This window comes from Antennarius striatus, chromosome 6, assembly GCF_040054535.1.
Source record: "Antennarius striatus isolate MH-2024 chromosome 6, ASM4005453v1, whole genome shotgun sequence".
In the NCBI taxonomy this organism is placed as follows: Eukaryota; Metazoa; Chordata; class Actinopteri; order Lophiiformes; family Antennariidae; genus Antennarius; species Antennarius striatus.
Window position 1 is genome coordinate 11761638 of NC_090781.1, and position 23881 is coordinate 11785518.

Consider the following 23881-nt stretch of genomic DNA (forward strand, 5'->3'; position numbering starts at 1 on the left):
AGCCTTCTCTACTCTGATTGGTCAGTATACCCCCCCCCCCCCTCACTCCAGCCACTTCCTCAAGATCTTGTAAGGGGACACATTCCCAAACTAGCAGAGAAATATAATCCCACCAGTGCATCCTGGGTCTACCCCAGTGGGACATGCCCAGAATACCTTCCCACAGAGGCGACCTGGGGGCTTCTTATCCACGTGCCCCAATCTCCTGCTCCATTCTTCCTTCATTCCTGAACAAGACCCCAAGGCAATTAAACTCCTCCACTTGGAGCAGAAACTCATCCCTGACCTGAAGAGAGCAATCTCAGTCTGAAAAATAGATTAACACAGGTGATTAAATAAGTATGAAACCGAGTCATTGGACACAGGTACTGCGACAATACATTTCTACTGTGGTCAGATCCTCCAGGAGATGTTTCTGACTGTTCTTTCCTAGAATTATCACACTGGACAAGATCTTAGTGTTCTTACAGCACTTCTGGTCAGATTAGATTAGGAAAAAATGCACACAGCATTTGTAGTATGACCAATAAATCAACTCTGATAGACTGATAGATCAATATCTGGACAGAATGAAGTTCATAAAGGTCTTCTTAGCAGAGCAGCTCTACAACTCACAGACACGTGAGCGTGGCAGCGACATCACGAGCGGCGTTGTGTTTTATCTGCTAATAGAATCTGAAGGTTAACAGCCTCTACACAGACATCTGCACCACACAGCCAGAGCAGAGGAACACCTGATACAGTAAGTGAAACATTCAATATCGGCTGAACGCCTGCTGAGACCTGCGTGATCCTCTTTGAGGTCTTGAACTTGTAAAACCCACAGCGTTGCAATAAACAATGTGGGATCACGCTCCACGTGGGTGCAGGCAGTGTGCTTCCATTCCAACATGCTCCTGACTAGAAATCTAATTTTGTGTACTTGTGCTGCACACACACACACACACACACACACACACACACTCAAATGGGCGCATTACAAATTTAAATGTTTCACTGATATGGTGGGCTACAGACATGTATGGAAAACAAATATACCGTCCGGGTTTTTTTAGATCTGTTATTTCAAATCTCATTATGCCACGCCCTGGAGGAAACAGCTTGATGTCCTCACCGAGACAAAGGCGGTTCGACCATCGACTCTGAGACCTTCAAGACTGTTTTTGGATGTATTCAGTAAGGGACTGAATACATCCGTGTACAAAATCATAATTAGACATGCCTTCCAAAGTCAATCCTATTTCAAGGGCTCCTGGGGGAGATATTACTCTAACCGTAAACCCACGGCCTCTGCTAAAGAGTCACTCCTAATTATATTCCAAATTCAATCAACTAGAAACAAACAGCAGCGGTAACAGGAGGTGGACTCACAAATACTGCTGCAGAGGTGACTGATTCTGCACCACAAGGTAACAATGACGGCAGTCGTCGACAGTGATTTTCACATGAATTGAAACGCGAGGTATTGTTTTGTAGTATGGAGATGAGACAAGAGTTCATCCTGACTGAGTGTGTGTGTGTGTGTGTGTGTGTGTGTGTGTTTGTGTGTGTGTGTGTGTGCGTGTGTGAATGTAACGAATGAGAAGAGAAAAAAAGGAGTTGATAGATGTTTAATAAGGGTCTAACCTTGAATTAGAACAGTGTAAAGAAAGACACAGATGGATCGAGATAGAGAGGGAGAAAAATAGAGCTGCGGGCTGGAGAGACTGACTGGGGTTCACGCTGAAATGTCAGATGAGTCAGAGGCATTCTGGGTAGACGCTACTGTTTAATGTGACTCCACAGTCTGCTGTGGAAGGCTTAAAAATTTACAGTGACACCATCAACGTAATAACAAGCACCTGCAGCAACGTTCTGAAGGAGCTGTCTGCTCTGAATGAGCAGTCGGCGACATTGATTAACCCTGAACGCCTGTAACACCAGATAACTGATGGGCTCGGCTGTGCAGAAGGAGCCACGGCGATCTGAGCATAAAAAAATCCTTTGCACGTCTTCACATTCATAGAGGCTCGGTAACCTGGGATGCTGGTGACTTGTGTATTATGATCATAGAGATGCAGGGGAGGGTGATGGGCTGCTGATGCCACAGGTACCACCATCACGGCAGCTGTGGTGGCTGTAAATAGACACGGATACAGAGTATTGGCAGCATGGAGCGCCTCGTCGCTGTGATCACTGCTGCTCTGACATCACACACATTCACAGCCGTGTGAAAGTCAGACACACAACCTGTTAGCATCCGTCCACACGGAGAGAAAAAAACATACAGCAGGGGTTATCAAGTCTTTCCCCCAGCGATGGATCTTATTGAGGCTGAACTGATTGTATGGACTGGCTGCTTCTCCTAGTGGAAGTGAGTCAGTGAGGAGAGGCACGTACACAGATGAGGGGTGGGCGGCGGGGGTGAGGGTGGCGTCCCAGTTAGTCACGACTCTTCTGCCCAGAGGAAACGAGCGCGAGCAACAGGGCAAGTGTGTGTGTGTGTGTGTGTGTGTGTGTGTGTGTGTGTGTGTGTGTTTGTGTGCCTCTGCTCCCAGCTGCCCCACACCCCCTCCTATCCACCCCAGCTCCTCCAGTGTGCCACAGACCTGGTTGCCAAGGTTACCTCTTGTGTTGATGGGTTCATCTCCATGTTAATCACTATAGACCAACAATGGCTGAAGCAGTGTGTCTGTGCGTGTGTGCGTGTGTGTGTGTGCGTGTGTGCGTGTGTGTGTGAGTTTGTCCTTTAAGGGGGGGTTACAACAACACAGAGACATGCATCATTTCCCTTTTCCCTGAATTAAGTTCAAAGTTAATGAAGTTAAAAATCAATGAGACTCCAGCAGAAGAGAAGCTTTAAAACCAATGCTCTGATTTTTCTCAAGAGAACTGGATCCAAACACAGAAGCATCCCAGTTTTGTCGTCCTAATGATGAGAACATGTCTGTCTTAACCATGCACATAATTACATGGAGATATAATTGACAGCAGATTATCTCACATTTTAGTGGAGATTGTATCGTTTCCTCTTTATCTTGTGCACATTTTTCCTCCCCACATTCTTCACTATAAAGAAATTATAATGAAACGATTGAAAATGTTTATCCTCATATGGATAACCATTAACTTGTAGCATCTTATTTTTATTATTAAAAAACAGCAGACATCTACAGCTCACAAAGTCTAACAAAACACACGCATACACACACACACACACACACACACACACACACACACACACACACACACACACACACACACACACACACACACACACACACAAGCAATAACAGTTAAAAACCCAATAAAAAGAAGACATTTAGACTTTTTATTCTCATAATAATTTATCTTCTCCTGACAATACGCAATTATGTCCTCTAGAATAAACCACATAAGACAATATTTCTTTGATATTCTCATTAAAATTAAAATTTTATCTATCAGTGTGATGTTTATGAACGAAGGCATTCCTCTGTTTACATCTTTATTGCTTGTTGCGTATATGTGAGGTAACAGAATACAAAACGGGCTTCGGTTCATGTCTTCATCAGAAATCCTTCTGACCATCACAACAAAAACACCTTCAAGGTTGTAAGAACCTTAAATTCCTCCCAGATGTCCAGTGTGTCAAAAGCATTAAATTCTTTAATGAAGATGAAGCATTGGTTGGAATGAATTCCTGCCTCATAAACTTGGTCACCTCTTCCACCTCCCTTGCTTGGCAACTTTAATACTTTTGTTAAAACAAAATAATGCAGTCAAAATAAATTATATGTGCAACTTCTTTTTTTATGCAAACTTAATATTAACTGCTCCAGATTACTTCAAGTGTGTTCTTTAGGTGGAGCTGAATTCCCGATTTCTCCCCCATAATTTTGATAATATTATTTTAAGACAAAGTCTTTACATTTGTTTGGATTCTTGTCTTCTTAGTGTAAGACCGTCAGTTATGTTTTATGGAGGTAGTGTTGGAATAAATTAAAACGCCCTCTTAAACAATTCTTTGTCTTAAAGTTCATCTTCACTTTAAGAAAAGAAGGTCAGTCAAACTGGAAATGCATGACAAATTTTTCCTCCAGTGCAGCTGTCAAAACCTGACCCACATGACCACCGTATCTGTGAGATGCAGAAAAGTGGGAATCTATGTGTGCGTGTGTGTGTGTGTGTGTGGTTCCCACTAGGAGGCAGTGGGAGGAGGTGTGACGGTGTGAGCGTTCTGTTGGGGACACTGCTGACCATGAAGGTGACTTCACCTGCATGGCTGCACAGAACTCTCCAGTGACACACCATCACATCATCTCCATTTCAACGTGATGATGCACCTCAATGGTTTTGCGACATTTAATCAAAGAGGAGAATGAGGGCGTCCAAACTTAGATGATTTGAGATGAGCTGGACAACAGAGTGACACAAATGCAGCCCAAGTACTCAACATATATGGAAACTTCACAATCACATCGTGATGCTGGTTGTGAGAATGCAAGAGCTGGAGACAAATAGTGTGTGTGTGTGTGTATGTGAAGAGGCTGTGCGCGCGTGGGTTGAGAAATGCTGCATCTCTCCACGTCGACACTAACATCTGCTCCATCTGTTGCTCCTGCTTCTACGGCAACAAAGTAAGACCGGGATTAAACACACGCTGGAGATGAGTGTGCAGAGGAACATGCATCCTTCACAGTGAGACAGTACGGTTCTATAAATATAGAAAGGGTGACTATCCTGCATCTTGATCAGGCTACACTATTTATTCTGCCGCATGTGCTGAATCACAAACTTTGTGTAACACATTTTGTCATCTGCTAATGTTGTCTTGACTCAGTCAGCCAGAAGAAAAACAGAAGAGACTCACAGAGACACACACGTCCTCGGAGAAAGAAATAAAGCTGGTTGTGGAGACCAATTCAACTGCCAGCTCATCTCGAGACTAACTAGGTCTCTGCAGCAGAAGAGGCTGATCGAAATGAAAATAAATAAATAAAACTAATATATGAAACTGATCCTAAGTCACACTATGCAACACAAAACTGAATTTTCAGAAATTTAGATATATGCATTTAAAAAGTTTTACTAGTTTATTTTCCATTCTTTCCTTGACAGTAACTAACTTGTGAATTACCTCCATCCTGGCCCAGTATCCCAGAAATTTTTACATCGACACATTTTTTGCAGTAGTTGAGTGACTGAATATTCTATGATATATGATGTTCTTATTGATAAATATGTGGCTTGAGGTATTTGGTCCATTTTGCAGTCACGACTGAATCTGTTCAGTTTATCACTGCAGCATCACAGCGTGACGGATGGAGTGCTTCTAAACTCACCCCAAACGTCTTTCCATCCATCCATCCATCCATCCATCCATCCATCCATCCATCCATCCATCCATCCATCCATCCATCCAATCCAATCCACACTGTTGGATGCTGGTTTGCTGGACAACCAGTGTCCCCTGTGTCAGCTGGTTATGGACAAAAGGCAGGGTATATCCCAGACAAGACGCCAGTTCATCACAAGCAATTATTACCTTAATTATATGTTAATTGTTTTTGGTGAATTTACATGAAAGGAAATCCATCAAACATAACCTAAATATCATTCTATCCATGTTTGTGAGTTAGTTTCATATCCGTCGGGCTACAAATGAACTTTAGGTTGTAGCTTTGTCGCTAAAGCAGCTGTCTCTCTGAGGTCGGCGTTTGCTGAATATTTTGAAAATGTCTGTGTTTGTTTGCTTTCTGCACTTGTTGCACAGAGTGGTGGCTGTGGATGATTGCTTCCCTGCTATTTAATTCACTTCTATCTGCAGGATCTCCTGGTTTTCGATGTGAGTCACTCTGCACCAAGCGTTGTGCCTGGTGGTTCTGGTCTGTGTGCCTATCAGCTCACAGGGGGCTGCCTTCCCCTTTGCTCTGCTCCTCCTTGCTGGACCATTACAGAAGGTAACCTTCATCTCCTCTTCCTCACAGCGGCCAACTTTATTTGCTCTCAGGCTTCATTCCTTCAAGGTAAATGCTAAATATTCCATTGTGCTCGTCAGATGGTGTGCATTTGCAGTTTGGAGGTTATGAAGCCTTGAACATGACGCAGCAGCTGGTCATGTTTGAAGATCATAGCAAAGTCAATCAGTACTGATGCCACACGCTAATAAATCAAGGAGTGGTTATAATACAGTAATTGCTTCAAGTTCTAGCAAACGAGTAAGCTCATGCAGCATTTAAAGAAACAGAAGGTAATCGGCAGATTATTACACACTTATTACAAGGGTTAGACGATTGAGCCCTAAATTGGACTTCTGACCAAAGACTTGAGAAAGGACCCAGACATGCAAAACATGACTTGTGAGCTGACATTCAGACTCGTGTGACATCACCAGTGGTTTTTTTCCCTCCATACCCACAGATAAAGATATTCTGCTGCTGTTTATTGAAGCAAAGCGTTCAGGCAACCACCGTCACAGCTGATCTCACCGCCACCGTCGCTGTCTGGTTTTCAAGCAGTTTCAAAATTTCAAAGTTTTTTTTATTTCTTACTCAATATTAGTGATGGAATTAGGAATGGAAGGTTTCTTCATAAAATATGCACTGGGTTCACAGAATGCACATGAAGTGTGTCAGCAGGGTCTTTGTCTTTCCTCTTTTTCTTGAGAAGGGATGAGCTGCTGTCCATAATCGAGCAAGATGAAGCAATCGTGTGACTGTTGATTAAAAAAAACAAAAAAACTGTGGTTGCTTCATGCAAATACTGTAAGTAGAATGAAAAAATTCTCAATCGGTGTGGTGTTTGTTCTGATTCCTGTGACTCTGATTCCAGAGAGTTCATGTCGCATTTATTCATCAGCTCCCACCGAGCATCAAGGGACACTACCGTGATAGAAAAAGAAAATGAAAGGGAGGCGATCAAAGACTAGTTTGCAGAGGATGATTGGAGGCAAAGGTGTGACATGAGGAAAACTGTTTCCTGTGAAATGAGCTCCTTGTTTCATGTGAAATCCTGATGTCATCAGACACACTGAGGTGTGAGACTCATAATCTCGAATCCCTACATTTCAGCATTTTTGTTCAGACAATACTGTTCCCTGTGGTTCTTATCGTGAAAGCTGGATCTACCGTAATGATACGGCTGTTAGCTGAGGCTGATGTGACAACTGTTCTCTGGCCGACAGGCTGCTGCCTGTTCTGTTCATCACGGATCTCCCTCTCAGATTGACGAGGACAGCCAGGCCTGATCCGTGTCGCACATCCAGGATAAGTGTGCCACTGAATTTCAATGTCCTTTTTGACATTGGAGTTTAAAGCTGACGTGAAATAAATTAGGATAATTCTTGGGATCTTTGAGGTACTGCGCATAAAAGCACATTTTTAAGTTAACTATTTGAGACAAAGATGATTTTGTTGTAGGATATCTATTCATTATTGAATCTTTATTTAATTACGGTTCACTATTTAAAAACCATTTCAGATGTTTTGGAACTAAACCCTCCCCAGCTTATACACAAACTTCACTGAGCAGCGCCTTAAAGATTTAATTTATTGAAATTAAACATTGTTAAATACACCATTTCCATAATAATGTACAAAATTGTTGTGATTTCAACAAAATGTCCTACAAATCTAAAGTTAAATGGATTTAATTGGATCAGGAGGCACACCGATCCCACTACCTGACATAAATTCAAGTTGGTTTGATTCCCGGCTCCGGCAGCTTAATGTGTCTGAACCTGGCTGTTCCTTTGGGGGGTGAGACGTTGTCCTCCCCCACCACCATGTGTTTGAATGGGTAAAGGCTGAGTCATGTCAGGAAAAGATTCAAACAGCTGATCAGACACCAAAAACTACATCATCCACAAAACAGGGTGAAATATAACATACACACATCTTTTCAGAAACATTTTATGACAGAAGAAATAAATACATCCACCACATTTATATTTATTTTAAGAGTCAAAAACTTTCAACTTTCAAAATGTTACAATATTTTAAAGGAGCAGCAACAATATGAAGTTCTCAGAGAGCCAGTCCAGTCACATCAACTGATCCTAAGCTTTCGTGATGTGACCCTCTTTGATGAGGAAATCGTAGATTTTGCGCGTCTTGTTGACGTCGATCTTGATCAGCGCTCTGGCTTGCGCGAGTCGCAGCCCTCCCTGCCGCCTGCACTCGTTCAACAGGGCCTGCTTGTACTCCAGGTAGGCCCCCGGCACCAGCCGCACCACCTGGCACAGCTGCAAGCCCAAACACACCGGGGTCAGTAAGGAAAACAGAGCCTACGTTTAAGCCTCCATATTCCAACAAGCGTCTGAACTGACCTTTAGCAAAACACTTCGACACATTCCAACTACCGACTTCTTTTGAAGCATACTGATCTCTTCGTGTTTCTGAATGACCCTTCAGTGACGGGTTAGAAAAATGTGTACCTCTTTCTCACGCTCGTTGAGTTTTTCTGTCCCCGGCAGCCCCGTCAGGTTGAGAGGAGGAGCGCTTCGCCTGCCTGTTGCTGTGGAAAAGTAATTAAAACAGTGGTTCAAGCATCATGCAATCATGTTGGTCTACATTCACTAACAGTATCAGCCAGCTGATTCTTCACTTAGAAGAGATACAGGAAAATTTACAGATTGCATCTACAGAAAAGCAGTGAGATAAATATCCACGCCGGGTCACTTTTTTCCAAGAGTATTTATGGAGCGTGTGCATTAATGTGCCTGAGCCTCGGGCCATACAGACACAACAGACACGAGGGAGCACTGACGGAAAGGTGGAAAGAAGCTTCCTACCTGACACCGTGATTGTTGTGACAGCTGGAGTGATGCCAGCATCTCTGGAAACGGACAGAAATGCGTTAGCATCTATCTCAACAGTGTTACTTACACAGACACACGCACACACACACACGCTCTAAGCCTTATTTGTTATTCCCACTGTGAGTTTTCCATCCAAAAGAGATGAATCATCGCATTAAAGACCTTTTTTTAAAAAGGTAGAATAATTAAAAGAACTTGAATTCTATTAAAAAAAAACCTTGGATGAAAAAACAAGCAGCAGCTCTTAAAAAAAAAAAAAAGGCTAAAAATACCAAAAGAGGTTGAAGTGGATTGCACGAAAATATCAGCATCTGCTTTATTCATCTCAGCACGCCTGGCGCAGCAATGAAAGAGGTCAGCGTCTCCAGGGAGCGCGGCTTTACCAGCCCCTCTATTACACACTGGGTAACAAGCAGGAAGTTTGAAGTCTCACAGTGCAGCTTGTTTAGTGAGCCACTGCTGGCAGGCCCTCCCGTCCTGGATGTACTGAAGCACGTCACACAACATGGTCCGCTTCCTCCTCTCATCCTCCCGCATTCGATTCGCCCGCTCGTACACTTTGGCGCCTGAGAGCATTTGCAGAGAGAAAAGGAAAATGGAGACATCACCAGAAAGTACAGAAACCAAACCCTGCCTTTACCACGTGAAGGCAGGGTTTGGTTTTAATGTATTAATGTAAGGCTTACTGATATAATTTAGTTGTAAATCTGATTCTGTTCCAGGAGCAGCTGAATAAAAATATCCAGTCAACATTCCTGTTATGAGCTGTGCGTCAACAAACTAGCCAAACATTATAATCCCAAAAGCCGCTGTGTCATCACTCCAAATAATCACTGAAAGAAACTATAAAAGAAAAAGGAAAGAAGGCTATGAAACACGTTTTTCCTGCCGAGCCACACAAGGGTGAAAATAAGTTATGCTGAACAGGAGTGCAAAGGTCGAACTAGACTCACTGCAGAAAGACTTGATCCCTGCTCTTCTGTACTCCTGCAGCCGGCGGATCTCCCTCCTCAGCTCAAACTCCACTGGTGGAGAGGAGACAAAGGTGAATGCGTGCAAAGCGTGTCAAAGGAAGAGCTTCTCCATGTTTCTCACACAAAGCTAAAGATTCACACGTCTGAACACGTCATCCCACGCAAACAAGAAAGTTTAGTAAAAAATTCAGGCCGAATCAGATTCACATTCGTTTTGCTGCTGCTGACGACAGCCTAGACAGTCTTTATGCTAAACTAGAATAACTGAGTTAATTCTGTGTGTTTTCGTCGTGTGCAGTCAGGTAGATACTAACAAGCGTGGCTTTCAATGAATTTGTCGTGTTCAATCGGTCCGATCACTCGGGCAAATCGTCTCATGACATCATACAGCTCCTGCACCTCCTTGGGGTAGCATCGCTCCAGCACTGAAAGTAAGAGAGGACAGGAGTGAGTGGGCGGAGGATCCCAACAAATATAATACCAATGAGGAATAGGAAGAAACATCCATCCCCGGAGACACTTTCACACATCAACAGTTTATGATTTTTAGTGGTTCAAGGGGAACTGCAGCTGTACTTCTTGCTCAGATTTCGATAAAAACGCGTTATTACCATCGTGATCTCTTGAGCTCGCTGTTTGGGGCAATAATGAAGTTGTGACATCATGTGTCGAGTTAATCTACCTGATCTGACATCATGACATCACTTCTACATCATGGAACGCGACTGTTCCTCAGCGTCAGGATGCTGATATGATAGATTGTGCAACTTAAACTGTCATCCTCTGGTTCAAACCATTTTGTGTGTCTTCTACACATAATGAATCTAACATTAATTTCTTACTTGTATTCCTATAATCATATATTTCTGCATTTCGCTGTGCCAACTGCGACAAAGCTCATCTTCCTGTTGTTGTGTTCGTCATTTAGTTTTTAAACTCTTCAAGTAATCTGAGTCAGGAAAATTTTATTCAACTGTCAGAGCCGTCAGCCTTGTAACGCCCCCACCTTCCACTGATTGATCACACACTGACATGTGTGTGTGTGTGTGTGTGTTCACCGCCGCTCAGCTCCTACATCGGGCACCTGGAAGTGAGCTCTCGCTAGCAGTTTGGCACGACAAGTGAGGTCATACTCTAAACAAGGCAGTGGACGCACAACAATGTTGACTGCATCTCCAGGGAGTCATCAGCATTGGATTTCTCCATGGCTGCACACACACACCAACAAGAACAAAGGCCGCCTCCAATCAATTCATCCAAGATGCTCTTTCAGGACTTCAGATGGCCCGCTGCTCCAGAACAACAACGCTGGTCAACCTGCCTCCAGCAGTTACTGAGACGTGATACTGTGAGCCTCCAGGGCTTGGATACTGCCTCCATTATTGCATGTGACACACACACACACACACACACACACACACGAAACACAATCTTTGACAGTCTCCATGACAACCAGTCTGCAGCTCTACAGCTACTCTGAGTTCTCTTTTGTCTTGAGAGACTGGGGAGATAAGGGAGGGAGGGGGGGAGAGGGCTAACTGGAGGCAAACAAATGAAATAAAACATGACGGGAGAACTCTTAAAACAAATTTCACCGAGCAACGTGAGGATCTACGACGACAGGCTGGGCGGTCGAAGTGGGTCTTTATTTAGAAAATGGATTTAACAGGAAAATCCATTCACCGCAGCGCCTCAGCTTCTGTCGGAGCTCTCACGTAAAAATCTCAAGAGATGCAAAGAAAGACATTATGGAGTTCAGCGAAACCCACTCGCTGGCAGGCTGATCGATAAATGCTAGTTATTATAGGAGCAGTGGTCATCATATGCGAAGCAATTATGCAGTGGAGATATGTCCAACCCTGGTCGTAAATATGAGCTCTGTCAGTCGCCACACTCCTGCTTCCCGAGGGGTTGGAGAGGTTAACGGTGGTTATTAAGCCCGTTGTTTGCCTGCATCCATAGAAACGCTGAACAGCATTCTGGCTGGTAGACATTAGATGCCTCCCTGAGCTGCTATGAATACCTTTGCGGCCAAGCTTGTGTTACTTTCATGTGAGCACTTACTCTGGAATTTCCTCAGGTTGATTAGTCCATGATCTCGGACGACCCTAGCAGAAAGAGAGAAATTGAAATGTATAATTATCCTGGCTGCGTCTGAAAACAGAGAACATACAAATATCTTCTACACAGCAGTTGGACAATATTTTAAATCTGATACTAAAGTGTGATTGGTTGAAAGGCTGGCTTCCTGTGAAGGTTGGAGTTCAGGGTTTGTGTCGCCATCCTGAAGTCTCCCTGACAAGCTCTAACTTAACAGAAATAAAAAAAGAGTCATGGCCCCACATGCCTCCCTAGCCACACATGCCATTCCTCCCTTCATAGAGTGCAGACTCGTTGGAGTTGATTTAGTGATGGATGAATTACAGCAGCGACCGACTGTGGCTAAACATGAGGCTGAAGGTGGGGAGGCTTATCTAGAAAGCAAACAAACCATCAAAAGGAAGAAGGCAAACAAATGCTAATTCCATATCTTATGGAAGACAGCCAATCGGATGGCAGCCGGTCTATCACATGACAACAAACAGGGAAAAACACCATTTACTTCAATGTAAAATGACAGACCATGAATGTGATGCACAAACAATTGAAACAACAAACCCATCATAAACAGGCTCAACAGACACAGAATTTGTTTCAGAGCTATGTGATAATTAATCAGGTGAAAACTAATGCACTCATTATTACATTAAGAAAAAGTGGCAAATTCTCAAAAAACAAACAAGATGAAGAATGAGAAACAATTGGATGTTTATAATATTTGTTCTCTCCCTGTAATGACATTTCAATTGTGTTTGTCCTATTAAATCACTAACTGAGCATTTCAGTTCAACTTTAAATGTCTCCTTAGTTTATTGTTGTATAGTCAGACACATTTTATCTGTGAAGTCCAAAGATGTACATGTTCTATATACAGTATTTACGTTCCATCTCTTTTTATGTGTTCTGCAGTGTGTGTGAGATGCTCTATGTTCACCGGGAGAGAAGATCATTTTTACAATTTTGACAAATACTCAAGGTTGAATTTAAGTTTCAGTCATAAGTTACATGAAACGATAATTACTGTATGTTCGTGACTTTCAAACAATCCCAGTCTTAAAAGACCCATCTGCACAGAGCTATTGACAAAAATTTGATAATGACAAATTATAGCTTAATATTTAGAACAGAAAATGTATTAGCATCAAGAAATCACCAATTTCACAAAACTGCAGAGAACATTGAGACATTTAATCTCACAGGAGCTTCTAGCGCTCTCTACTGCCAGACAGTGGTCATTACATTTTGTTAGATAATTAAACTGTACAACGATGTCATTTTAATAAATTAAGGACCTACTTTTTCCTCCTTTGTCTCTCCTTTAATCTTGAATGATATATATCCACAACTGAAAGCTTGAGTGCTGAAACAAAACAAAGCACATAACACAATTTGTTTATTGTAAAAATGCTGTGGTTCAAAACATTACATTCTATTGACTGGTTAAGTCTCACCATGGAGGATGTCTGAGTCATCATCCACAAATTCGATGTCTTTCAAATCCCATTCTGCATAGTTGTCAAACTCCTAAAGGGACAATGAAAATTGATTTTCATCTGCTTGGGTTGATCGATGTTCACGCGAAGCAGATCAATAATCCCAGGTCAGTGTTAGATTTTTTTAGTAAAACGTAATAACAGGATGAGTCACTCACCGTGAGTCAACAATAAACAATAAGTCATTGTGTGAAAGAAATCAACACAGAACTGTTGACCGTGTGTGTGTGGGGTTTTTTTTGTGGACATACGGTAAATGTAGGACAAATGCATCCCCTGACCTCCATAAAGTCTGCTCTGGCTGGCATGTATCCAGCCATGTCCCGGGACAGCACCGAGTCAAATGTGGGCCTTGGAGGGTCATCAGTGGCTGCAGAGTTAAGAAAGCACAAAATACGTTCAAACCGAGTGTTGATTTGAGCACGAAAAAAAAACAAACTGCCACCTTCAAACTTTGTTCAACATTTGTTTTTATAAATTACTTACAATCTGGAGAACTGCAAAATGCAATGATTAAATTTAATGAGTTTCTCTCATTTTAGCAGTGGAGTCGACAAACTGCAGCACGAACATGACTCGGAAACTTTTGTTCTACACTGCGACAGATGGTGACCACAAAGTTCTTGACCGACCGCATGCTTTAATCCAACTGCTCTATCAGTTTTGCGTAAAATGTTAGTCTTACTTATTGGTATAATACAGTTCTAAAATCATTATAGATACAATCTCAAAACTGAATATGAATACTGCTTAACTGTGGCAACACATACCCAAAAAACTAACATTAAATTCTGTCTTTCCTGAGACATCAGAATTACAAAACCAATAATGAAGACAAGCATACATATACTGACGTTTGAAAGGAACAGCGCCCTCAGCAATGTGAGAGTCTTTCGTTTTTCCAAGGCTGAGCAAAGTAGAGGAGAAGAGAGGGTTGTTGATGAAGTTCTTCATATAATGGCTCTCACATTCCTCTTTGGTTTTAGTGCGCATCTGATACGCCACATCCTGCCTGGAAGAGAGGAGGGAAGGGGAAATCAGACAAATAAAGTTGCTAGGATGTATTGTAATTTGTTGTAAAAGGCAAATATTTTTAACATTACGAATTTTAAAAAATGGACACTTGAATCACCACAAATGAAGAGATTTCTACTTCTTTTGGTTTGAATTTTTCTGAAATTCAAACCAAAGTAACTCAAATGATTTATCAGTATTATAGCTAACAGTAAAAAAAAACCACAGCTTTAATTTTGTGTTATGATTTCGTCCCTACACAGAATCAGCCTCACAGTCCCCCCATTGGAATATTAAACTTTTGACAAAATTGTGTTAATTTTTAATTTCTGATACCAGCAGAGAGACACAAGACAGAAAGGGAAGCAAGAAAGTGACAAAAATCTCACCAGTTTCCAAAACCACAGTCCATGACCGCCTCAAGCAGAGCCATTTCTTCTTGTGCCGTCCATCCAGGTTCGAGTACAGGGAAGTCTGATGTCTGCATTGACAGAGGAGACATGAGCAAGGACAGATGATGAGTGGACAACCAGTGTCTGTGTGTGTGTGTGTGTGTGTGTGTGTGTGTGTGTGTGTAAGGTTACTGACGCCCATGTTTATTTAACTTACCATAATTTCATATTTGTGGTCACTCTCATGCTTCTTGTATTCAAATCCTCTGGTGAAACACTGAAAGTGATGTCAAGTTTAATTACAAACGTGCTCTGAGAATAAACGAGCTGAAAGCTTGTCATGTGGTTTTGTCACGTGCTCACCTGGAGGCAGAGTAGAAAAGGTGAGGGACCACATTCCGCACATTTGATGTACGGCTCGCTTAGATAAGACGAGCAACCTCTGCATGGTGGTTTATCAAAAGGATCACCTGAAAGGTACAATCATGTTCAGTGTCCATCCACCAATAAACACCGAGTCAACATTAATCTGTTAATCTGATGTGTTAATTCAGTGTGAACTAGCTACATTACTAGCAGGCTACATCGCTGCAGCCAACTGTAAACAAACCCACAGCATGCAACGATAGCCTTTGGGCTAGCTATGCTAACATCGCTTATAATGGAAAAAAAAAGTCAAGTCAAGCTCTGTTGCGGAAGACTATGACCGATAATCCAACAATTGACTGCACAAAGGGCTGTTTGCAGTGACAAATATTCAAAAGTAAATATTAGCTTAGGTGTAAACATTGCTCGAGTTTATGCTAACACGGCCAAACCAACGCTAGCTTGAGCTGTGTTCCTGCGTCTATCTTTCGGAAACTCTTGGAAATATGGGGACGGTTAGTTTCAAAAAGTTGCGGTCACATTTAATGTCAAAACTTACTTCCAATAGATGCAAGTCGGTCCATATGATAATGTTTAACGTGAATTAATACCAGAATGGTACGATGACCACGTCTTCTTCGCACCTTTGAAGTTTTCGTTTACGCAGCTAGCATACCCAGAATGCATTACTGCCACCTTGTGGACATTATGATGTTCGGCATTTGATATACCGGTAGTCCTGTATTCTGCTAAATAGAGATCACTAGATTGGTACAGTTTTAAAGCAGGGTGATTTGTGATTGTTTGATTGAGAGTTTTTCCAGCATGGAGTTCTCTTTAAAAAGCTCTAATGAAGTATGGCGTACTCTTAAACTAACGCATGCTGCCACTGCCAACATGATTAGGAGGTTCAGCGCTGACACACAGCTTTAAATCACAGTTTATCCTAATGAACAGTGCCTTTTCTTTCTGATAATAAAAAAGAAATGGCGAAAAATGTTCTACAGCTTAACAAGTACAAAACAGAGCTCCTAATGATTGGTAATGAAGCTAACAGATTGAAACTACAGTAATTGTGAAAAAAAATGGGGCTAAATTATTGTCACCAGGTAAAAAGACTGGCTACCTGTCTGCTTCAGAATCAATTTTTAGATCTCTGATTTAAATGGTTCATAAAACTGTCTGGTCTTAATTTATACCTAAAGTCAGAACACAAAGACATGGGGAAGCTGCTTTTTGATCATCACGATTCACATCTGTGGAACAGCCTCCAAGAGGACCGGATGTTTAAAAGCAAATATGATATGAATCCTTTTAATCCAACTTTTGATTAAATCCATTAATTCATTCATTTATTTTCATTTATTTGTTCTTTGTTTCACTTTTATATCTTGTGTTTGTCTTCAGTTTCAACTTTCAAATTCAACATTTTCATATTTTAATCATTTCTATAACCATAACTTTCTCGAGGACATGTCCTATATATCTGTCAGACAAGCTGTGTCCTGGTTCAAACGTTTTTGCTCATTATTTTGTCCAATTCAGAACACACCAAAATAAATAAATAAAAATCCAGAAATGACTTTCAAAAAGACAGTTTTTAATAACTGAAAGAACTTCTAGAACACCTTAAGGAAGACATGACTGCAGCTATTCTCCATCCTACCACATGGTGCTGATCTCACTCCATTTCTGTAAGAAAAATGGAAGAATAAATTGCATGTCTCCCTTTGTCTTCCTCTGAACCCCTATCCCCACTTCTGCCTAGTTGACTGTATGTCGGTCTGCAGCTGATCGAATAACAGCTGATGGATTCTGAACTGCGCAGTGTTTCACTCCCATGCTGTTTTTTTCCCTCCATAAAGTCTTCCATACTGCTGCGTCTTTTCTAATAGCAGTGCTTTCCTCAATATGGTTTGAAAAGAGCTTATTCAGTTTCCATTCTTGGCCCCCGAATCAACACAGCTCCTGCTCAAGGACCCCGTTGGTGACGGGCCGTTCAAGGCCCTGGAAAAACAAAGATATCAGAAACTTGATTCATAAAACTGAAAAAACTAAAACCGCATTCCTCTGAACCACGAGAAGTATGTGCAAATGTAGGTTTTCTTTTGATTTGGGTAAAAGGACCTTTTGATTCAGTGCAGATGTGACATCTACAAGGGGCGGCAGTGGCTCAGCGGTAAAGCGGGCGGTAGAGCGGGTCGTCCAATGATTTAAGATCGGCGGTGCTACAGAGGTGAGCTGACAGTGTCAGCTCACCTCTGTAGCACTGCCAGGGCACCCTTGAGCAAAGTGCCGTCCCCTTTACAAATTGCTCATTTGAGGTGCACCAAGAAGGAGCTGCCTGCCACTCTACCTCCCCTGCATGCCTACAGGCCCCCTTGTGTGTGTGTGATACAGGGGCCTGTACTCACAAATATATATGTATGCATGCGTTTGAATCATTAGCTAAAGTGTGTGTTCTTAATTTCCCTACGGGGATCAAACCAGTATATTAAATTAAAAAAAACAACAACAAAAACAAATAAATGGAAACACTTGATTCTCACATGAAGAGTGCGAGATCAGCAAAAATAGTAAATCCAAGTCTATAAATTTAGAACCAAAGGTAAAACATTTATCACTCTCGCATTTAAATTTTATCATATTCAATGCCCGACATTTAATGGTTTAATCTACGTGCCAAATGGTCTTCATTCAGGTTGTAAACCCAACTGCATACTGGGTTCACTCTGAGTTCTCTCCTTCCCTCTTTTTAGCCAGTGCCGTCTCCGTGAGGACGATCCACAGTGACAAGCGTGTGCAATGGAAGCCTACCACGGGTCCCATCTTCTGACCCTGTGGGGCTGCCTTAGACCTCTGGGGAGAAACTCAGTCAGCATGAGAGCACAGAGCAACACAGATCCTTGAGTAATAACAACAAAGTGGCCTCTGAAAAGACTGTACTATAAAGGGACACTTGTACCTCCCTCTCAGTGGAATTTCCAGCTTACTGCCAGAGCATTGTTTGTTTAACAACCCTGTGAGTGTGTTGAGAGTTAATTATCCATTATTGAGAACTGTGAAAATATAATGCGGAGTGTGTTGAGTTTTATTCTGACTTACTCAACTCTGAGATGCAACTACATTCGATTATTGAAGTTTTATAATGTCATGTTGGCTCCATGACATTAAAATATAATATTTATAAAGACACTGATGATGGATCCAACCTGAGGCTCTGGTGTGATTTGACTGATAGTAAAGGCACAAGAAAGCAGTGTCTTTATAGGTCTAGTTTTGTCACTTTACAGGAGTGTTGTTTAAGATATTACAGGCACTCAAGATTTCCCTGAATCGCAACTACATTATATAAAACAAAGGCAGAGAAGAGGGTATCTATTTATTCCTGGCCTGTTTTTCTAATGGGTTTTCCTACAGAGAGCTTAGTGGATTTATTGTTTGCCAGGATGATGACAGCTTGTGCACCAGTAGTTCACAAAAAACTTTTGTTTCCACGCTTTTCGTCATTCCCTCCTGCATATGGTGGAATGAAGACATAAATGAACAAAGATAATCATACAATTGCATCAGGAAGCTGATGCTTTCTGGAGCCCAGTGTCGGTGAGACTGGCACTAAGAGCCGGAGTCAGCATATGTGGCAGCATAGTGTATAAAATCACATCTTGGCAGTGAATGCAAGCAGAGGCCATTATCCACACGGAGACTAACAAAGAAAATAATGACAGCCTCGGACTGACATGTGTGCTCCCCTACGACGGCCCCCGCTGCAGCATCACTGCCTGTGGGCAGACAACCTGCTGTCTGCTTCAGCCACATGCCACCCCCGCCTACTCTCCTCTCACTTCTCTCCCTGCGCTGCCGATGCGTTCACACTCGGAGCAAAAAGGCCCGAAAGATTAAGAGCCGGGCTTCCCGGCCCCTCGCTCATCAAAGACCGAGAGCTTTGGGGTTTGCCTGCTTTAAGTGCGTGGCAGATTACAAGCACAAAATGCACACCCTGACCCTCATTACGTCTTTAAAAACTCCCCCTTTCCCTGTCCACTCCTTCGCCTTCACCCAGGCACTTCACAGCTGCTGTGATTTGAATATGAGCGCCCAGTAGAAGAAAAGAGGGCATCTGGCACACGCCTTAGAGGCAAAGAAAAGAGTTAAACTGCTCCTGTCATGGAAATGTTCTGAAACAAGATTAAGCCTCTTTAAAAAGTAAATAGGTAAAATGGACACAAGGCCTTGAATGGGTTTATACAGAAAACAACAAGGAGACACCTGGATGGTATTGATGTCCTCACAATAAATGACTGCAGGACTGCAGAAGCATAGCTTTTAGGACTGGCTTCATAAAGCTGTTTGGTACTTCTATTTTTAAGTTACAGACACTTGGAAGAATAATGTACTAATAGTGAATGAACATGCAAATGTTTGGGCAATTACAACTGAAAGGAAAATGTTCTTGGCACAACAGAACAAAAAATTGTGTGGTTTTTGGAAGGGACAATTGGCTTGACATCACAATTAAATAAAATACAGGGTGAAAATTAAACTGCATGACTTGGTAGCGGTCCAGTGTTTCCAGAGCAAAATAGGCATTTTTAAAATTGATCTCCAAAAACTGCACATGTTTTTCCCAGCAGTTACACACATTCATGGTGGCAGAGATGTTTTCTGTTGTGTTGTGTCTGATTAGAAACTTCTGGAGTCATTCTGATTCTCGGGTGGCTAAACTAATCTATACGTGGGGAGGATCTCTATAGATACTGGATCTCTACAGAGACTAGACATTCAGAGATAAATGTATATTTCTGGAAGGAGAGACATTAAATGTGACTAAACATATGAATGTGAATTGTGTTTCCTTGTTTAAGAATGTGTTTCAATGTTGAAGTGGTTGTTCATCAAGAGCAGTTTATCTGCTTTGAGAAGATTTTATGGACTGAACATAATGTATTTTCAATGCAATATTAGAGAAGAAGAGATTATTCTGCTGTTTAAAATGTGTTTTAGTTTTTAAAAAAAAAAAAAAAAAAGCTGTGAGGACCCCAGATGGGGAGGAGGGTTGACTTGCTGGATCGCTTGCAAATTTAATTGACGACCCATTTTCTAAAGGAAGCTTTCAGCTCAGATTTATTAGGCTACCTGCCCCCATCTGAGCGTCACTGCTAAATAATATACAGTTGCTGTTTTTTCAAGGCTGTTGTCATTGTGGTGAAAGCAGTTAATTCACTGCACACAGAGGAGAAGCAAGTCTCTTTTGGGATATGTACCATAGAATACATTTTATTTGGCCTGTTTTTATAGCTCTCATTGCTGCTGTAAATGTATTTCATGTAAATTAAAAGAGTTTCAGGAGAAAGGAATTCACAATTAGGGGAGGAGAGGTATTTGGAGGAGGGGGTTTTGAACTCAAGACATGGAAAGCAGAATAAATAAAATTCTGAGGCCATGCAGGTTTTAAATTATAGATATAATTTTGCATTACTATGTGATGTTCATTCTTTGTTATTATACAAAATTTTGAATTTGCTTTGACCTCAACTAAAGTTGTGTAGTTTATGATTTGGTGTGACATTATCGGACAAGCTTATTTACATTTTTAAAAAATGGCCCTTTAATGGTATCACAGTGGTGACAAAACAGACATTAATCAGGTTCAGTGAGACTGAACCCAAAGAATATTTAAACAAAATAGAACTGCAGGGATTTTGGAGCTTAACCTAAACTAGAGACTGGAAATCGGGATCCCTGGACCTTTCTTAATGTCTGAGTTGAAAATCTTCCAGCCTTATGGAAATGTGATACTAAATCATTGAAGTGCATCTTTAATAAATGAAATTAGACCCTTGACTTTTGACTTGCTTTGGCAAGCCTCATGTCCTAAACCTCTGAAACGGAATGACGAAAACTGTGTGAAGACATTTTATGACCACTCATTTAATCATAGAGGGTACAGAAGGTTTACTGACTCTCTGCTGTTAATCATAAACTAATCTTTGCTGAGTGAGAAGGTTTCTTTTGAAACACACAAAATGTAAGTGAGAAGACATTCAGAGAGTTTGACATACTGTCAGTGACCTTTAATCCTCAAAGGGAGTGTGCTGTTGCTTTCAAGAGATCCTCACGTGGTCCAAGTGACTCAAGGCAGAAATATGTGTCTTTAAACACAGAGTGTTGAAGAAACTAGATAAGAATCACATTTGTGTCATCGTGAGAACAGCTGTTAAACATCATTTTCCTGTTCTAAGAGTTTGTTTTCATCTGGACTTCCTGTTAAGAAAAGTTTCGAGTGGGAATCAAATGGCTTTTGACATGCAGTGTTGACACGGCTGATTTATAATCAAGCCAAGACCATAAGGTGAAAAGCATTAAGGCTGGTTTGAATTCAGTTTTATGTAAAAGTCAATAATGATGCCGAGCAACCTGACTTTCTTATCTCTAAAGTATCTAAGATGTGTTGGGTGTGAATAAATTAATGAAAATAGATGACTCCTACACAAATGTGTCATGGGATGTTCCCCCTACATATGTTCCTCCTCCCTGTGAGCTTGGTAGACATCCTCTCCTCACGGCCAAGGTAACACCGAGGAATCAGCATACTGAGAGTTTAAGGAGGTCAACAAATGGGTGTGGAGTGTCAGCGTTTCCCACGCGGCCTGCCTCGACTCACAAGCCCTGAGAAAACATGTGTCCGACCGTAGCATGGCAAATTCCATGAGGTTTGCTTGGAGGTTTTATCCAAAATGCACAGAGTCAGAGGAGGTTAATTAGAACATTCTGGGGAGCAGGACGACCCTGGTGGAGGAAGTATCCCGATTCTTTAGTGTGGGAAATACCAAACAGTTTTCTTTTTACAAAGAAAACTGCTGCATTCAAAACTACACATGAAGTAATATCAAAGTAAAATAGCTAAATATGTTCTAAAGTGGTTTCCTGTGAATAAAGTTTGGGTTTGAATGAAGTATCACCGTCAATGCTCCATTTTCTTTTACTATCACTGTGTGGCAACAACATTACCCAGAATGCCTCTCATCCTTTGACAATTCGGTAGCTGTGTTGAGCTTGTTGTGGCTAATGTAGCCTCAACCCACAAACCTTAATCAGAGATGAGGCGCGGCCTTTACAAGTCAACTAGCGTGATAAATCCTTTTTCCAGACACGCAGACTCTCTTCAAACACGTCTTAGTAAAGTTGAAGCGCATGAGGTGATCTGTCAGACTTCATGCAACTTTTGTCACATGATGTGTAAAACCGGCTGTTTCTAATAGTTATTGGCTGACCAGTACGTTTAGGGTCACATGATGACGTGATAATAAAATTGGGCTTATAAAAAATAAAATTCAGCTGTCTTAACCTGACACTGTTTTTGAACTATGGTAATGTCAGTCGAAATATTTTCTGATCAGTCTGGGTCAGATTAGCAATCTGCATGGATTTTAGTGAGATGTCTAACAACATTTATATTTATTTGTAATTAAATTTGGTGGAGATAATCATATCCCCCTCAGGATGCCTTCTAATAATTTTGATAATCCATGTGTATCGTTACTGCCTAGTACCATATCTCTCATATCTGTTTAATGAAAATTAGCAAGTATTAGCTCCCTCACTGTGGGCTTTTCTACATCCTTATATTTTGGTGTGCGGGGTCACAATCCAAAGAGGTGTAAACCTCATTTTAATTTCTAGCACTCGCCTCATAGCATGAAGGTTGTGGGTTCAAATCCAGACATGCATCTTTTCTGACTGAAGTTTGAATGTTCTTCCTGTGTGTGTGTGTGTGTGGGGGGGGGGTCCCCTCCAGAACACTGTCCAAAGGTATGTGATTTTGGGGAATCAGAGACTCAGAATTGCCTGTACGTGTGGATGCCATTTGTCTGTTGATGTGTCCGTCCTGATGACCCGTCTAGAGTGAACTCTGTTTCCATATCAACTGGAATATTGTCCAGGGTCTCACTGACCTTGTGATAAGTAAATGGAATGGCTGTCTTCTATTGACTTTAAGCCTTTAATGAACATTTTAAAACTGGAATAATGAGCAAAGAGCATTAGTAAAGCTAAAAACTATCCTGGTAACCTCGATTGAAATGCTCAGGTAAAGCATGAACAACTCAAAGCTCAACTTTAGTACGTACATTACTGTATTCCGTTATTTTCCACTACTTCAAGAAAACTGGTGAATAGAACAGGAACAGTGTTGCGAGAGCCGAGAGAAAAGATTTCTGTGGCTGGAGTGCGGAAATGTTGCCTTACCCACACAAAAACAGAAATGATGGACCCCACTGAGGCCAAGCCGTAGATGGAAAAAGCTCCCCATGTGAACCACACCGTATTTCCTATGTACCTCTTACGGCAGAGAAAATCTACCACAACACTGTCAGGACACATCAGCCTCTGGAACAGTGATAGTTTCCATGCATGGATTCTTCCAGTGGCGTCCTGGGCAGACACCACAGGCCTGTTGCTTTAGTCTCACTCCCTGCAGCCAACTCCCATTGGACGGGGCTCTGAAGACAATATCAGCTTAATCTGGGAGAAGAATGATGATGTGCATTCTTTGTTATCTATGGTGGTGTTTGGGATAATATGTAGAAATAACAGAGTGGGATCACGTGAGACAATGCAAAAGTTTACACATTTATTTTGAATGAACTGCTGTAGTGAGGGTGAGCTCATTGGACACTTTGCTTCATTTTAAATAACAAATAACATTAAAATTCAAAAAAGAAATTGTTGTGAATGTCTGTTTACAAAAACCTAGAAACAGGA

At 41.6% G+C, this 23881-nt stretch overlaps 1 protein-coding gene across 2 annotated transcripts; it reads right to left on the reverse strand.

The window, feature by feature from the left end:
* Nucleotides 1–7490: 7490 nt before the first annotated feature.
* On the reverse strand, nt 7491–15790 carry tada2a (transcriptional adaptor 2A). Of its 2 annotated transcripts, none has more exons than XM_068317404.1 (15): nt 15678–15790; nt 15116–15222; nt 14970–15029; nt 14750–14841; nt 14201–14358; nt 13628–13716; nt 13305–13377; nt 13150–13213; nt 11818–11861; nt 10068–10178; nt 9733–9804; nt 9213–9345; nt 8753–8796; nt 8396–8475; nt 7491–8203 (listed from the first exon to the last, which is right to left on the reverse strand). In XM_068317404.1, the coding sequence occupies exons 1-15, from the start codon at nt 15700–15702 to the stop codon at nt 8018–8020; spliced, it is 1338 nt and encodes a 445-aa protein (XP_068173505.1). In that variant the 5' UTR covers nt 15703–15790; the 3' UTR covers nt 7491–8017. The 2 variants fall into 2 exon arrangements, 1 of the variants encoding a protein (XP_068173505.1); XR_011035572.1 differs by having other exon boundaries at nt 8066–8203; nt 8288–8475.
* Between the last annotated feature and the right edge of the window lie 8091 nt (nt 15791–23881).